Here is an 18,864-nt window from a genome sequence, read left to right as displayed (position 1 = left end):
TGACTGGGATAATTGGGATGGGAGTGTCGGAGACAGTGCGATTGGCACAGGACAGAGCGGATTTTAGGGCTGCTGTACATAGGGTCGCTATGAGTCGCAGGCGACTCGACAGCACATAACGACAACAACAACATTATCTTCAACTGTGGTTTTAAGAAATTCTAAAAGTTCTTAAAAGAAAAATTCTAAAAGTTCTTTTAAAAACCAAGTTCACTGTCACTGAATCAATTTTAAGTTATGGTGACCCTCCATTAGGTTTCTGAGGTTGTAAATCCTTATGGGAGAAAACTGCCTACTTTTTCTCCCATGGAGTGGCTGGTCAGTACTTTATACACTCTGTCACAAAGACTTCTTTTTTAAATAATAATGGAGTATTTTAGAGTCAGCATAAAAATTACAAAAGAAGCATAAAGCCCTGGCTTCACGAAGCTTATGCTTGACTTTAATGCCATATAATTATCACTTTCAACAATTAAATTTTACCTGTCAAAATCCATGGTGGTTCCATCCTTCGTGTAGCTGAATTTGAACTGGTAAATCTCAGTCATTTTCTAGAAATGTCAAAAGGAATAGAGAGAGAAATTACTTTAAAGTTGAAAACGAAATCATATTCAGAGATCAACTCTCAGTCAAACAATAGAAGGATGTTGTAATTGGAGCAAGAATAATGTAGGGCAGGTCGAGTCCCATCTCTACTAACTCCACAAGGCAGAACCATCCTCATCAACAGTATCTACACCACAAAACTAATTCCCCTGAGGTCAGACATGTCCTTCCATGCTTCTGCACTCACTTATTGAGTCCAAAATCCATTGCAGTGATCACACAGACTTCACAGAACCATATTCACAGCTATGGGATTTGTTAGGGAAGTTAACAGCTATTAATTTAGATTAACAGAAAGAATTCCTCAGTTCAGAGAACTTCTCAGAAACAGTCCGTAACAGGCTATAATTTAGGTTAACATCAAAATATAATCCTTCATTCTAAAGAGCTTCTAATTTAACAGCAAGATACACTCCCTAGAACCAGACAACTTCTCAGTCAACAGTAAGATATAACCCCTGGCACAGGAATCTCCTGTCCATTCTCTTCTTCTGTTGGTAAGATTCCTACTTTCTGCCACAGAATCTGCTCAATTTAATGGTGAGACTAGCTAATCCCCTTATTGACAGACTAACATGCTCTATCTGTATGAAGAAGAAATGGTTTGTGCAGCTGTTGTTGATGTAGGTGGGCCACATGTTTGCAGACCAGGCAAAGTTGAGACAGCTAGATCAGATTAAAGACAATGGTAAAGGCAAGCTAAAATTTGATAAACAGACTCACTGTACTGCACATGTATAAAGTTGAGTTATGTAGTAGAGAATTATGTACTCCTCAGCACAATCAACCACATGAAATTAAAAGGGTAGCATTTGTAAAAAATTAAACTCTGAGAAGGCAGCAAGAGACATGAAATAAAGCTAAATGGAAATTAAGGACTAAGAAGAGACGAGGAAGTAACATTCTTACATTGATGGTATTCCAACCAACATCATAAAACAAAATGGGTATAAAATGTCAAATGGAAAACAAGTTTCGTTATCTGCATATCATAGATTGTTGATGAGTCTGCTCTATTTTTCTTCATAAAGTCTAGACTGTTGAATTATTTGCTTGCAATACAGACTGAACAGGTATGAAGAAAGTATACAGCCCTGTTATACACCTTTCTTGACTTTCAACCAGGCAGTGTTCCCTTGCTATGGTTAGATGACAGCTTCTTCATCTAAGTATAGATTTTGTGGGAGCCGAATTAAATGGAATTCCAATTCTTCTCAATGTTAGCCATAATATGTTATTTTCCACACAGTTAAATGCCTTTATATAGTAAAACACAAATTAACATCATTCTCGTATTCTCTGCTTTCAGCCAAGATCCATCTGACACCAGCAATGATATCCCTTGTGCCATGGCCTCTTCTAAATCCAGCTTGAATTTCTGGCTGTTCTTTGTCAGTGTGTTGTTCCAGCAGGTTTTCCCATGATCTTCAGTAAGATTTTTCTGTATGTGGTGTTAATGGTATTGTTTGACTATTTCCATAATCTGCTGGATCATCTTTTTTTTTTGGAATAGGGACACATTTGGTTCTCTTCCAATCAGTTGGTCCAGTAGCTGCCTTCAAATTTCTTAGAATAGACAGGTGAGCACATCCAGGGCTGCATCCATTTGTTGAAATACTTCATTTAGAACATTCTTACCACTAGGTACCTTAAAATTCTGTCAGCTTCTATTCATTATTCAATTCCAAAGCCACTTCCACATTTTAGGTATGTTAAAGCAGCACCTCACTCTATATCAAACACTGTCTTCATAATCTAGTTTTGCTATATGATAAATACAAGTGCATAGCTTTAACAAATAGGCATTTATTCTCTCACAGTTTAGGAGGCTAATGCTTGAATTTAGATGCCGACCTTAGGAAGATGGCTTCCCCCCACCCCCCCCACCCCCGTCTCTGCCAGCTGATAGTTTAGAGGGATGGTTCTTTTGTCTTTTTATTATCTGTAGACCTGGAGTTCTTTGAAGATGTCCATATGTCGTGGCATCAATCTGAGTCTAGGAGGTTCTCAGCACAAGAACCCTGGGTCCAAATGAGGTGCTCTTTACTCAGCTCTTCTTTCTGTTTTGCTCATTTCATTTGCATTTTAACTTTTCAAGATAAAAGGTGATTCAAGTCACATCCCAGGAAAACTCCTTTTATATCTTATCAAGACTATATAACCTGAGTAAGGGTGTTGTATCTTACCCTAATCCCCTTAAAACTAATTCACTGATTACATAAGATCCCATTATGAGGGAGCTCTGGTGACCTAGTGGCAAGAAGCTGCACTGCAATCCCAGAGGTGTGTAGTTCGAATCCACCAGATGCTCTTCTGGAGAAAGAGGGACAATCTCCTCCTGTACCAGTCAATCTGATTTGATGGTACATAATAAAATAAAATAAAAATTTAAAAAAATTTTAAAAATCTTAAAAAAAATCCCATTATGAAGAATTACTACATCATCATATAACTGTCAAAGTACATCACTGTGTAATTGCCAAACCACTGAGATTTATGGTGTAACCAAATCTACACTTATTTTGAGGGGACACAATTCAAGCCAAACTATCAAGTTGAGAAAAAGTAGAATTTAGGTGACAAAGGGGAAAAAATATCATTATACCATATGTCACTTAATTCTTTCAAAAGCCTATAAACAAGAAGGGTTAAAAAATCAATTTAAAATTAAAAAAAATGGTCATCTGCAAGAAAGTATATTAGGAAACAGATAAGTCCTACTCAATGCTTTTCCCAATGTGTCTTTGTAGTTTTTAAAAACAACCTAATAAAGAATGAGTCATGGGAAAGATTTGGTGTGAAAAACAATACATATGAACTTGTTAAGTAAACCAGAATAAAATAAAAGTTTTATTTAGATTAAAAAAAAAGAATCAGGTTTTTTTTAAAAAAAAACACACATAGACATAATGAAAGAGCTCACAGTTATATATAATATGCTAGTAACACAATTAATAACTTTACATTAGGTAAACATACTTAACATATTACACAATCACACTTCTCACCCTTCTGTATGTTTGCTTACCTCAGGTTCTTTGGGATTTTTGTAAAGCTGTTTAAGGAAAAATAAATAGCAGTTAATTTCTGAAACTTACTTTATAACTTTTTGCAGAAAATACTTTATAATAGTTCTGAAATAAATATTTTTTTTCAAATGGGAAATAGGTTAAGCTCTTATTCTGTGAACATAGTATAGTATTTTGTAAAAGAGGGAATGTTAAGGGAATGAATAATCAAGTGTTTATCACTCACCACTGTGACTGGAATACCAAAAAAACTCAAGATAATTTGCTTTGATTTAAAAATTGTAAATAACTATCTCAGACTTTCAAAAGTATCTTTTCATTTTCTATTATTTATGTCTACCATCTGCTATTCCCCAAGGCAGTTCTACAAAACTTCCTAGAGCAAGCACTTTGAGTTCATATAGTAATAAAAGAAAACTCTCAGAGCCAACAGATGAAGCTGACAGAGTAACTAACATATTTTCCCATGTATTGTTATGTATCAAAGAAGTATATAGATTTTTTTATATTTTACTAAGTTTCTGAGCAATCCTACTAGTTGTTCCAAAATGTCATATGACAAATAATGAAAGTATAGAGGAGGAATACTGTTTGATAGGTCAATTCCCAGAATACACTGAAATAGAAGAGTCTTGTGTCTTTAAATATTTACTTACTGTGAGTATTGCCATGTGTAGCTTGAAGAGAAAAGAAAATGATTGTTATTATACTTGTGCCTGCATCATTATTCTTTTCAATAGTGGCTACTTAAAATTTTAGAAAAGTTCCAAAAATTTGAATAGAAAAAAATATCCAGAATATCAATTCATTCATTTATTCAAGTAAATGCCTATTATATATACATAGGACTGTGCTGGGGAGGTTGTTTCTATTAGTCACCATAGAGCTAATTCCTCATTTGGGTAGAGTAGAACACTCCAGAGTTTTCAAAACTGTGACCTTTTGGAAGTAGTTCATCACACCTGTCTTCTAAAGTGTCTCTGAGTGAGTTTGAATCACCAATTTTGGAGTTAGTAGTCCTGCACCACTCAGGAATTGGAGAGAGTGGATACAAAAGGGTTAATTAGTCATACTTTCTCACCACTATATTCTACTTTGGGAGACAGAGAGAAGACTTCATTATTACTAAATATTAATATGTCAAAAAGTCTCATTAAGATGTGTGTCTTTTGAAACTTTAAAATCTGGTATTATTTCTGTTAGGTGCCATTGAATCAAGTATGAGTCACAGTAACCCTATGAACAACATATCTGAAAGCCTGTTCTATCCTGAACCCTTTTTATCATCCCTGACATGCTTAAGCCCACTGTCACAGTTACTGTATCAATGCATCTCACTGAGGGCCTTCTTCTCCTTCACAGATCCTTCACCTTTCCAAGCATTACATACGCCCTTCATCAAAGAAGAGTCTCTGTTAACAACATGCCCAAAGTATCTTAAGTTTAGGCCTCACCATTCTTCCCTCCAAGGAGCACTCTGGTTGCACTATATCTAAGACTTTTTGGGTTTTTTTTGGCAGTCCATGGAATATTCAATACTCTCTCCAACAACACAATTCAAAGGCATTGATTCTTCTTCTGTCATCCTTATTTACTGTACAACTTTCAGATGCATAGAAAATAACAGAAAAGACTACAGCATCGACCAGTCTTTAAACTTACATCTTTTCTCTTTTCCACACTGGAGAGGTCCTTGACAGTAGATTTTACCAATGCAACATATCTCTTGATTTCTTGACTACTGTTACCATGTTGTAGCTCTAAGTAAATTGAAACTGTTGACTACTTCAACCTTTTCTCCACCTATCATAATGTTGCATATTGATCCAGTGGTGAGGATTTTTGTTTTCTTGATTTTGAAATACAATTCATATGGAAGGATGTAATATTTGATCTTCTGTTGCAAGTGTTTCAAGTCTTTTTCACTTTCAGCAAGCATGGTTGTGTCATTTACATAATTTAGTTTGCTGATGAGTCTTCTTCCAATGCTAATGCCACATTCCTCTTCATATAGTAAACTGCACAGGAGACTGCCATCTTCCCCCCATGGAGAAGTTGTTGAATTTGAACCACCTGTCAACCCAAGACAGGCAGTTCAAATTCACCAGCAGCTCCATGGAAGAAAGTTGGGCAATCTCTTCTTGTGCAATTTACATCCTTGGAAAACCCACCGTAGGGTCAGCTATGAGTCGGGTCTGACTTGATGGCGCATAACAACAGTGTATACTTAACAGACTACAGTATACTGTAAACATCACTTTCATATATGGTAAAACAAAAAATCACACTCAGATGGCTAGGCTTCATATTTACAATTTATGTTAACTGCTATGAAAAAGCAACACAAATTGTTATAAAAGCATTATTCATAGTTAAATTATAAGCGGGAGGGTGGGGGGCAGCATCAAATTATCAGTAAAGATTTCCCTGAGGAATTAATAGTTAAGCTAAAATCAGAAGAATAATAAATTGGAGTTATCCAGACTAAGGGTGAGGGATAGAAAAACTATTTCAAAAACAACTGAAGATTTTTAAGCAAAGGTGTAACATGATCAGACCTATGCTTTTGAAAGCAGGTAGTTGGGACAATGGATTGAATGGTGGGGAATAAAGTATGAAAATGAGACAAGTTAGAAGGAGACAAGGTATATATATATATATATATATATATATATATACATATATATATATATATATATATATATACACACCTTGTCTCCTTCTAACTTGTCATATATATATATATGTGTATATATATATATATATAGTTGCTATGTGCCAATGTGCCATCGAGTTGCTTGCGACTCATAGCGACCCTATATAGAAAAGCCCTAAACTCTGTCCTGTGCCAACCACACTGTCCCTGACACTCCCATCCCGATTACCCCAGTCACTGAATCAATCCACCTCATAGAGGGCCTTCTCCTCCTGCACTGTCTCTCTAACCTCCCAAGCATAATGTCCCTTCTCCAAGGACTGGTCTCTCCTTACAACATAACCAAAGTATGTCAGACGAAGCCTCAGAATCCTTGCCTCCAAGAAGCAGCCTGGTTTAACCCTTTTCAGGATGAATCTGTTTGTTTTCTTGGCAGTCCATGGTATCCTCAATACTTTCTCCAGCACCACAGCTCAAAGGCATCAGACCATGTCCTGTATCAGATGCACTTTAGTCTCCAGAGAGACACCATTGCTCTTCAGAACTTTGGAAAGGTCCCTAACAGCAGACTTTCCCATGGCTATACATTTTTTAATTTCCTGGCTGCTGTTTCCAAGAGTGTTGATTGTGGAGCCAAGCAAACTATAGCTGTGAACAATCTCAATCTCTTCACCATCCATCCTGATGTTGCCAATTGATCCAGTGGTGAGAATCTTTGTCTTCTTGACATTGAGCCTCAATCTATATTGAAGGCTGCAAGCGCTTCAGGTCCTCCTCAGTTTCAGCAATTAGGGTTGTATCATCTGCAAAACGCAGATTGTTTGTTGATAGATCTCTAAAATCTACTAATTTTAAAGAATTCAATCAACATATGAAGCACACAGAAAAGAAAAAAAATCACACAACTGGAAACAACCATCATCTTCAGTAAGCTCTTTAGACATTCAAACTTGACTTTATCAAAATAATTTGAGAACGTTATTTCCTATTAGCACCTTAAGAAAAGTTACAAGAGATTAACAACAAAGAAATCCAATAAAAATATTCTTAAGAGACTAAATAGTTCATCTAAGACTTTGTTGTATAATAAATCAATATGATTTCACTGATTCAGTTGTACAGTTAGCTTAGTAAGTAAAATAAATCCATCAAACTACTCTTTGTATAATACACTGCCATATATTTTAGCAATAAAACATATATTTTAATATATGTAATATTGTAATTATTTAAGAAGTGACTCTCAGTTTGTGATCTCTTGGAGAGAAGGAATAATATCTCACTCTATCTTATCTAGTGCCTAGGCATAACAGAAGAGGTTAAATAGTCAATATATGACAAATTAATTAAAAAAATAAAATTTACAGCTAAAATTTACATAAAGCTTATTATATGCCGGTTAATGTTCTAAACTTTTTAGGTCAACATTTTGGGTTTCAAAGTATGGTCGCTGGGCCATCAGTATCAGCATCACCAGCAATGTAAATTCTAACTTAACCACTCCTGATCTGCTGCATCAGAAATGTTAAAATCCTTTAGGTGATTCTGAAGTTTGTGAACTATTGTTTTAGATTATTACTTCACACAATTATCAAATACTGTCCTTCTTGTTGTTATGTAACACTGAGTAGAACTAACTCGTAGAACCCTCCAGAGGGTTTTCAAGGGCATTGGAGGAGATTGACCATCTTTCTTTCTCTCTTGGAGTAGCTGGGAGATTCTAACTGCATGCCTTCTGGTTGGTAGTGCAGCTCCTTACCATTGGGCCACCAGAGCTCCCTTAAATAACCCTCAGATGTAGGTGTTACTGTTATCTCCACTTTATATGTAAAGAAACTGAGGTATCAAGAAGTAGGATCTTTGAAAAGAAAACCTAAGATACTAAAAGGCAGATTACTTGCCCAAAGACTAGGATTCACCTTAGATTATGAGATTCCAAAACTTGTACTCTGAAAGCATTATACTGTCTTTCAAAGGCCTGCACTAGAACACTGGGCTAAATGAGCAGATGAAGACTGAATGAGCACTGTTCTTTATGCCTGAGACAGCCTTCTTCCCTTCATAACCTGCTCAAATCCTAAAAGCTCTAACGTAATTTTTTTTGTCCAAAGATTTCCTTCAGTTCTTTTACTCAATATAATACCTGCCATCAAGTCAAGTCCAAGTCACAGCTACCAAACAGAATGAAGTAGAAATGCACCAGAAGGTTTGCAAATCTTTATGGAAGCAGATTATCACATCTTCCTCCTGGGTTTGAACTGCTGATCTTTCAGTAGCTGAGTGTCTTAACCACCACACCATCAGGGGTCCTTCTTGCTGATTGTAATCCCTTCTTTTCCATTACTTCTTTTCTTTTTTATTTTTCGTTTGTTTGTTTTATTATTTTTTGTGTGTACCATCAAATCGGATCTGACTGGTACAGGAGGAGATTGTCCCCCATTCTCCAGCAGAGCATCTGGTAGATTCAAACTGCACATCTCTGGGATTGTTTCCATAACTTCTGCTGACTATGATCAGTATTTTTTTTCTTAACCTGCATCACTGTCTAATAAGTATGATTGTTATTTATGGCAGTTATTTATGGCTAGAGGGGGTTGTCAAAATGTTTCTTGATTTTTTTTAAACAAAGAAATATCAAACTGTAAAAAAAAAATCAAACTGTATGGGAAAAATATATAGCATAATAGCCCAATATAGGATAGGTACTATCTGATAAATCAAAATGATAGTGATCTAGCCCTGGAGCAGGTGCTAATCCTTCACTTCTGGATTTTTATGAGATCTTGGGAGATGCCAGAAGACAGACACACTGGAGACTGAGAGAACAGGATAGTAGAAGAAGGGTCATTTGGCAGTCTCAGAAAAGTGTTTATTTACCACACAACTAAAAAATCCACTGCCCTTGAGTTGGTTCCAACTCAAGGGTTGGGGAGTAGGTAAATCTTTAGGGGAGGATATTGTTCATCTTTCTCCTACAGAGCAGTTGATGGACTTAAACTGCCAAGCTTTTGCTTAAATTGCCTAATACCACCCTGGACCACAGCCCTGTACCACAAAATCTCCTTATTCACCATCCAGTACACAAATATTTCAATATTTTAGCAACAGATAGAGTTGGATCAGTGCCCAACAGCTAATCCTCAACCGTCCTATGAAAATCTCTTATCTCTCACTATAAGCCTATGATCAATAAGCTCTTTGTTTGCACAGCACTTTATCTATTTTTTGCTTTGTATTTCGTAAGCCCCAGATCAACGTCAAATAAATTTCAAGTTATAACTATTCAATAAACAAAAGAAATATTAATATACTAGATAATAAAATTATAAAGCTGACTCAGTTCAGGATTTCTTAAAAGAATAAGAATTGGGAAACAGTGAAAAGAAAGTGGATGAGAAAAAGAGGAAGAACAAATGGCAGGCATTTCATTCCTATACATACCTCAACTAGGACTAAATCCTCTATTTTTGCATCCTTCAGAGCTTTCTTGAGCAGCATGAAAGATCAGACACACTTAAAATTTTAAAAAACCAAGCTACAATACCATCCATTTTGAGGAAACAGTTTACACACATGTATGATACATTGTTGTTGTTATGTGCTGTCCAGTCGTTTGCAACTCATAGTGACCCTATATACAACAGCCCTAAACCGTGCTCTATCCTGTGCCAATCTCATTGCCTCTGACACACCCATTCCGATTACCCCAGTCACTGAATCAATCCACCTCATAGAGGGTCTTCCCCTCCTGTGCTGTCCCTCTACTCTACCCAGCATGATGTCCCTCTCTAAAGACCTGTCTCTCCTTACGACATGTCCAAAGTTATGTCAGACGAAGCCCCAGAATCCTTGCCTCCAAGGAGCAGCCTGGTTTAACCCTCTGTAGGATGAATCTGTTTGTTTTCTTGGCAGTCCATGGTACATTCAATACTCTTCTCCAGCACCACAGCTCAAAGGCGTCAATTCTCCTTCTATCCTCCGTAGTCATTGTTACCAAAATATAAGCTAACACAAAATCTGATTGAGTCCAGTCCATTTTTCCTCACATCTGCAGATTGAATCACCACCATTTGGAACATGCTTAATGTGATAAATGCCAGACTTTCGTCTCCTCTGTCCCACATTCTGTGAATTATGTGGTCAAAAGATACTATGTAAGTGAGAAAAATGGAGAGAGTAACTTCTAAGTGACACAAACAAGACATTAATGGAAAATATAAAAATGAAAGTATAAGATAAAAGGAAACCAGGTTATGACTGCAAATGTAAGCACCAGTACATTGTTAAACACAAAAGAATAAAAGGAGTAGGATTTTATTAAGTAACAAGAAATGAGTCTTTAATTTTCATGTAAATTTTAAAATATCCTTACATATTTCTTTTCCAAAGCATCAAAACAACCTTGAATCCTGTCAAGAAAGAAATGTCTGGTGTTAATATGCACTAGTTACAAAGCCAAAGTAAATAAGCAAAAATATTCCAAATACAGAATTCATTTACATGTTTTGCTTTGATATATATTAAAATTATAGCCATTTTATCTGTACCATAAATAATCTTTAAAACTTCTATAATGTTTTCATATGTCAAAAACTTTATAATAGCCAAGAAACTTTGTAGTAGGGAAACACATTTATTTTCCCTTTTGCCTCCCATAATGTTTATGTGAATGACGTGCATACACTGAGTAACCAAATTTTGGTTGGTAGTTTTCTTCCTTTATACCAGTCCATTTTCTTCCAGTACAAACCAAAATTAGTATGTTAATATTAAATGCTACAAATTTCTAGTAAACAGTTAAAAAAAAAAGAAAGACATGGTTTTAAGACAGTAGTCTATCAAATAATAGTCTCATGGGTTTTATTTCAGCCATGATGAAAATAATATGTTTTCTGAATTTCCAGTTGCTTACCATTTGATAATATGCAGTGACCCAGGACATTTTTTATCTTCTCGAAGGATTTTTAAACTGAGGTCTACAAAAAGAGAGACACAAGTCTGTATTACTCTAATAACTGCTGAGCTGAAGATGCCCATGCTAAATAAGGGTATTTTCTTTAACTATTTTATTGATAGAACTTATTTAGTTCTTCAGCTTCTACAAGCATTTTGAATCTCCTAATAACTATTTTAAAAATAAACTTTAGTTAGCTCCAATCCCCATGGTGCTTTAGTGTTTGCCCCTTTCTACAATGTAGTACAGCTGAGTTGGCTGAAAAATAAATTGTACTTCTTTTGTTGGATTCTAACAAATTGCAAGGTAGTACTGACCAACTTAAAATATATAGCCCAGGTTCAGTCATTTCTTTAGTATTTCTCTTGTTCTCAATTAAAAGAAAGATGACTTCCTGTCCCCTACCCCAGTGGATTATACTCAGATTTTTCTATCTGAAGCCCAACTACCTTAGCAAGAATGTTGCTGACATTGTTGTGCAGGGCAGTTAAGTCAGTTCTGATTCATAGTAACCTTATCTTCAACAGAAGGAAATTCAGTACAGTCCGGTGACATCCTGACAATCGCTGATATGTTTGAGGCCTCTATGTCAACACAGGGTCTTTCTCTTCTTTACTGATCTACTCTACCAAGCATGCTATCATTCTTTAGGAACATATTGCTCTTCATAACATGTCCAAAACATGTGAGAAGTTTTACCATTCTCTTTTCTAAGGAGAATTCTGGCTGTACTTAATCTAAGACAGATTTGTTCCTTTGGCTATCCATCGTATCTTCAATATTCTTCACCAACACCATGATTCAAAGGCATCATTTCCTCTTTGGTCTCCTTATTGACTGTCTACTTTTCATCTGCATGGTATATATAATCCATTTTCTTGCCATCATCACAATTCAAAGTCATTTGGAGACCATCTCAAGAATATATTTGATGCTGTAAACACTAATGACTAAAACCAGACAAATTGTGGAATGATATCTAGGACATGAGATATAAGGAAAGTAAAAGGTCATTAAAAATGGGGGGGGGAAATGAAAAACCAAAATGAATGTTAGAAGAGAGTCTGAAACACAGAGAAACTAAAGTAAAAAGAAGAGACAATGAAGAGTGATGAATGAATGGGAAAATTCAAAGGGCAACTTAAAAATACAAAGCAGAATATTATAAGGAAATATAAAACGATCAGGAGTTAGGAAATAAAAAGAGAAGAATATGCTTAGCATTTTCAAGCTGAAAAAAAAACTGAAGGGAAAAAAACACAAGTTTCAATGCTGAAAGTTTCTACAGGTAAATACAGAAAGATATGTTGTTTGTGGTGGTTGTTAGATGCTGTTGACTAATAGTGACCCTATGAACAACAGGAATGTCTATCTATGCTTCATTGACTATGCAAAGGCATTTGACTGTGTAGATCATAACAAACTGTGGCTGACTCTGAGAAGAATGGGAATCCCAGAACACTTGATCGTTCTAATGCGAAACTTATACTTGGACCAGGAGGCAGTCGTCAGAACAGAGCAAGGGAACACTGCATGGTTCAAAATTGGGAAGGGCGTACGCCAGGGATGCATCCTATCTCCATACCTCTTCAACCTATATGCAGAACAGATTATCCGGGAGGCTGGGCTCTATGAGGAGAAATGTGGGGTCAGGATTGGTGGACGATTTATCAACAATCTGCGTTATGCGGATGACACAACCCTGCTTACTGAAACTGAGGAGGACCTGAAGCACCTGCTGCAGAGTGTCAAGGGCTGCAGCCTGCAATATGGATTGAGGCTCAATGTCAAGAAGACAAAGATTCTCACCCCTGGACCAATCGGCAGCATCAGGATGGATGGTGAGGAGATTGAGATTGTACACAGCTTTAGTTTGCTTGGCTCCATAGTCAACAGTCTTGGCACCAGCAGCCAGGAAATTAAAAGGCGCATTGCCATGGGAAAGTCTGCTGTTAGGGACCTCTCCAAAGTGCTGAAGAGCAGTGGTGTCTCTCTGGAGACTAAGGTGTGTCTGATACAGGCCATAGTCTTCACAATCACCTGTTATGCATCAGAGAGTTGGACAATGACCAAGGAGGATAGAAGGAGAACTGATGCCTTTGAGCTGTGGTGCTGGAGAAGAGTAGTGAGAATACCATGGACTGCTAGGAAAACAAATAGATTTGTCCTGGAGAGGGTTAAACCGGGTGGCTCCTTGGAGGCAAGGATTCTGAGGCTCCGTCTAACTTACTTCGGACATGTAGTGAGGAGAGACCGGTCCTTGGAGAGGGACATCATGCTTGGGAGGGTGGAGGGACGGCGCAGGAGAGGAAGGCCCTCTATGAGGTGGATTGATTCAGTGACTGGGATAATTGGGATGGGAGTGTCAGAGACAGTGCGATTGGCACAGGACAGAGCGGAGTTTAGGGCTGTTGTACATAGGGTCGCTATGAGTCGCAGGCGACTTGACGGCACATAACAACAACAACAACAACATGAACAACAGATCTCAACCCTGTCCTATCCTGTGCCGTCTTTATCATCCCTGACACACTTGATTGAGCCAATTGCTACAGACACTATCAATCTACTTCACTGAAGGTTTTTCTCTTTTGCTGACCATCCACCTTCCCAAACATGATGTCCCTTTCCAAAGAATAGCCTCTCCTTGTAACAATGTGTCCAAAGTATGTGAGATGAAGCTTCCCTATACTTGCCTCTAAGAAGCACTCTGGTTGCACTTTCTCCAAGTCATATCTGTTTGTTCTTTTAGCATTCCATGGGATATTCAGTACTTTTCTCCAACACCACAACTCAAAGATATCAGTTCATTATCCAGCCCTGAGGTGCACAGCTGATGACTGGAAAGACCATACTTTGAGTCAGGTGCACCTTAGTCTTCAAACTGTTCTTCCTTTCTTATTCTTCTTCTTTACTGTTCTTCAGGACTTTGGAAAGGCCCTTGAAAGCAAACTTTCCTAGTTGCTTCATATGCATTTGGAAGCTGGATAATGAATAAAGAAAACGGAAGAAGAATTGATGTCCTTGCATTGTGGTGCCAGCACAAAGAATATTGAATATACTGCGGATAAATGAAAAAAGAAAAATCTGAATTGGAAGAAGTACAGCTGGATTACTCCTTAGAGACAAACTGGTGAGGATCTGTTCCACATGTTTTGTGCACGTTATCAGAAGGGGCCAGTCCTTGGAGAAGCACATAATGCTCAGAAAAGTGAGGGTTACTGAGAGAGGAAGACCCTCAATGAGATAGATTGACTCAGTGACTGCAATAATGGGCAGATTGTAAGGATGATGCAGGATGGAGCAGAGTTTTGTTCTGTTGTGCACAAGAGTCTCTGCAAGTTGGAGCCAACTTGAGAGCACATAACAATAATAATAACACAAGGAGTCATTCATTCATTATAATTACAACCTATGAAATAAAAAAGGCATTTGTCCAAGGATAAAGCCTAGATGGCAGGAAGATGTAGAAGGATTAAAGGAAATGAAAATTGCAGGGGGAAAGTGCAACTCCATTGTGAGTATTGCAATTGATATGATAAAACAAATATATATATGAATATTTGAATGGAAAACCAATTTGCTTTGTAAATGTCCTGTCAAATCACATTTTTTAAAAAATAGTGAGAAAATAAGAATACAGTTTGAGTTTGAAAAATTATATCACACTAAGACGCTTGTCACTATGCATTTATTTACTTTCCAAAGGATACTTTCACTCTAGTGATAAATCAACCAGATTTTCTGAATTGTTATCACAATCCAGCTTTTTAGGCACATAGAGTTTAGGAAATTAATATAATCTGATACAAAGAGTTGCAGATGCATTTTTCTTTGATTATAAGAGAAGAAAAGGAGTTAGAAACAATATGTAATATAAGGTGGTGAGATAATAAACTTAAGAGCACAGAAAATAAAGAGAAGGAAAGTAGATGATGATCTAGAAATTGAAAAAAGAACAGAGTTTATTAGAGTAAAAAATGTCTAAATATCTGTAATAATAAAAAATAAATCTGGCAAGAATATGTACTCCTCCTCCCTCTCACTTCCTGCCCCCTGTCCTATATAATTTATGTGTTAACAGGGGAAAGGGGGAGGTTGTTTTTGGCTTTTGTTTTCAAACCTGGCTCCAATGAAGTTTCTCAATGCCAAGTATGCCTCAAAATCCAAATTCAACTGAAGAACAAAACAGTGCAAATCTGTGGCATCCAAATAGATGTTGATCTGGCTGCTGCTTTTGTAGGTATATTTAGGATTCCTGGGCTTGTTTATATAGATTTCTTTTTCCTTTAATCCATCTTTTTGTATCTAGTCAGGAACTAATGGCTCCTACTGATGGGACCACTAAATAAGAGTTAGTAGAATTAAAGGGGAAAATGAACTAGTAAACTGGCCTTGAAGAACAGGCAGATGGCTTGGAATTAGCACAATCCGTGAAAAGTGAAACTTTTATTTCTGCCAAATAGGGACAAGGTTACAACAGTTAAAGTAACCAGTTAAATTTTACCTTCTAAATGGCGTTCTCCATAAGAGCTCTCTGGAAACAGGCCCCTTAGATATGTTATACATGAGATAGAAGTAGCAAAAAGCTTCTTCACCATTATTAATGATTCATGCTCAGTAGCGATTTGGGAGGGGAAAATTGTCTCCTGGAGGGAAAAAAACCCAAAGGTGAAAAATATTTGTATTCTTTAATATATTCAGCCCACCACAGCAGATTTCAAGTCTGACACCTTTACAGGTAATTCACTAGGAAACAGGGCTTTGAACATGAAATTAAATCAAATATCCACAGGCAAGTAGGGCAGAAAGGTAGAGCCAACCAAGTGATTCAAATCTAATACCTTTTTATTCACAACATTTTGCGGATTTGAGGCAAAACTGGGGTCTCATACACTCCTCAGACCCAACTGAAATCTGATTTTCACCTATTCCCTTCTTCACACAGACACAAAATATATACTAACTGCCAAAGTCACTGACTTTTGTCCAGAAGTCTTTACCTTCTCTGCAGTGTTTGCCCACTCTCCTGGGAAAACTCTTCTCCCTAAACTGTCATAACACTGTATCTTTTGGTTTTTGGTCTATCCCTCCACAGCTGTCTTTTTTCATTTTTTTTCCAACTGCTGGCTGTCTTCTCTAAATGTTGTTCCTACATCAGAGTCAATCTCCAGTTATTTTATTTACCCAGTACTCTCTCTTGCTGGGTAATTTAATCTCACTCAGTTTCAACTAACTGACAGGACTGGTTTCTGTACTGAGCTCCAATCTGAACATCTGGACTCACACAACTTTGTAAACCCCTCAAATTCAATTTCTCTCACTTTCCCTGGCTAAAATTCCATTTGAAGTTTCATTCTCAGATAAAATTAATTAGCATCCACTTTAGCCAACCAAGCTAGAAGCAGAATCAACTTTGGCTTATACCTTCCCTTCACATCCTATATCCAAATGCTAAATTCTATTCCTTTTCTCTGAAGCAGTCTTAGCTGAATTGATAGGGCACAAATCTTCTCTCTGGGAGTAGTAGTTCAAACCCTACAGAGACTTAGTTTGATCAAAAGGTTGTTAGAGTGAGGAAACCCAATTGCAATTCATATACCCCACTCAGTATCTTCTTCCCCAGGGCGGAAGCACACTTAGGAAGCCTAGTTCAAACCAGCCGTCTGATTGTTGTTGTGGTGTTATACCACAGAGTCGGAACTGACCCATAGTTGGCCGTCTGATTAATCACACCACCACAGAGATGCTAAGGAATGGCTGATGGCATTGAACCACGTGCCTTCAGGACTGCAGCGTAGCTTCTTGCCACTGGGCCACAGCGCTCCCTCACAGTCTGATTAGTGAGTGGCTATGTTGGATCTGAGCCAGGCAGATGATAGTCTTCTCTCTGTTTTCATTTTCTTCCAACTTCAACCTTCCCGTCTGCTGTTATGGTTATATATCCCCAAAATAATTAGTTTATCTACCCTCTTTCCATTGAAAATAAAGCATTAGCCTGACTTTCAAGATTCATATTAATTTGTCCCTACAATTCCCACACTCTGGTATTTTCTACTTCTGTACAGTAGGAGCTTTGCACTCTAGTAAGGACAGGTTCTTCCATATTCTCTCAATGTACATGCTACATTCTCTTCAAGGCAAATATTTTCATCATTTAAGGTGTACTTTAAATTAGACCTCCTCTCTGAGGTAAATACAAATCATCCCAGTTTACACTGTATTTGTTGTTGCTGATTTTTTTGAGTAGAGCACAACTCATAGTAACACTATGAACAAAAGACCTTAACCCTATTTTATAATTATCATCATTTCTCTAGGTTCATAGAGTTTCCAGAGGCAAGTTGTTTAGGAAATGGATGCCAGCCTTTTCTATAACTTGTGTTCCATTTATGTACTCTTTATTTCCACATATATATAAAGGGTATAAAGCATATCCTGATTTGTGTGCTCACTTAACTCTTGTCTTATTTCCCTGAGATGACAATCATATCCTTGTGTTCTCTCCAAATAACACAGTATTTTATGTACTTCTACATTGTTTATATGTTGTTGTTACGTGTCATCGAGTCGCTTACAACTCATAGCGACTCTATATGCTCTGTACCCAGCTGTATCTTGAACCAACCTCATTGTCTCTGACACACCTACCCCTGTTACTCCAGTCTCTGAGTCAATCCATCTCACCCAGGGTCTTCCTCTCTTGCACTGTCCCTCCACCCTTCCAAGTATGATGTCCCTCTCTAAGGACTGGCTCCTCCTGGCAACATGCCCAAAGTGTGTCAGATGGAGGGAGCTTCAAAATTTTTGCCTCCAAGAAGCAGCATCATTTCTGCCTCTCCAGATGAACTTGTTTGTTCTTCTAGCAGTCTATGGTATATTCAATACCCTTCTCTTCACAAATCAAAGGCATAAATCTTCTTCTATCATCCTTAGTTATTATTCAGCTCTCATAGCAAGTAATTGCAATGACCATGTCCTGGATCAGGCACATCTTGGTTTCTAGACAGACATTGTTGCTCTTCAGTACTCTGGAGAGGTCCTTGACAGCAGATTTATACTTATATAAGATACTGAGTGTCAATAAATAAATGAGTAATGCATTCATAAATATCAATAAGACAAGCTAAATTCTCCTGGCCAAACTCCATTAAGATTGCATAGCCCTGGGATGTTTTACAAAGTTCCTCATTCAACTTTCTTCCCTTCAATTCTTTTATCTGCATCCAAGTGTTTATCAATAGTTTCCTAATTGCTTCAGAAAGTGAATATCTAATAAGGAATACTTTTCTTTAAACACTTTTTGGTTTCTGATTTCTTTTACTCCAGAAGATCTAAATAGATAAACATGAAATAAGCACCCATAAGTTATTTCATAGGAGGATTTTCTAATCTTCTGAACATCTTCAGTTCAGTAGGCAGATAAATGTAGATACCCTCTCAGAATAGAATGTGTCAATTAACTGACATAATTTCCTCTTGAATAATAATAATAATAATACACAAACATTAAAGATTTTTTAAAAAAGTTAACTCATTTAATGGTCATTGAGTTTCTTTACATTCTTAACAAATACCTTACATAACTTGACCGGGTGAGAGAGCTGAGCCGTGGCCAT

At 37.1% G+C, this 18,864-nt stretch overlaps 1 protein-coding gene across 1 annotated transcript in view; it reads right to left on the bottom strand.

Annotated features, from left to right (window-relative positions):
- Nucleotides 1–18,864, bottom strand: part of LOC102844274 (HORMA domain-containing protein 2-like) — a 30,179-nt gene extending 11,315 nt beyond the window's left edge. Inside the window, exons 1-7 of the mRNA XM_006896493.1 lie at nucleotides 18,823–18,864; nucleotides 15,753–15,894; nucleotides 11,204–11,267; nucleotides 10,664–10,700; nucleotides 4,292–4,312; nucleotides 3,635–3,661; nucleotides 484–551 (exon numbers count right to left, since the gene is read on the bottom strand). Of these exons, the coding sequence (XP_006896555.1) occupies nucleotides 484–551; nucleotides 3,635–3,661; nucleotides 4,292–4,312; nucleotides 10,664–10,700; nucleotides 11,204–11,267; nucleotides 15,753–15,894; nucleotides 18,823–18,864 (401 nt within the window). The remainder of the gene's footprint in view (nucleotides 1–483; nucleotides 552–3,634; nucleotides 3,662–4,291; nucleotides 4,313–10,663; nucleotides 10,701–11,203; nucleotides 11,268–15,752; nucleotides 15,895–18,822) is intronic.

Source organism: Elephantulus edwardii, unplaced genomic scaffold, assembly GCF_000299155.1.
Source record: "Elephantulus edwardii isolate Elephantulus edwardi_28Jun2011 unplaced genomic scaffold, EleEdw1.0 scaffold00186, whole genome shotgun sequence".
Lineage (NCBI taxonomy): Eukaryota > Metazoa > Chordata > Mammalia > Macroscelidea > Macroscelididae > Elephantulus > Elephantulus edwardii.
The sequence above is the reverse complement of the archived record's forward strand: the minus strand, read 5'-3'. Positions and strand labels throughout refer to the sequence as shown.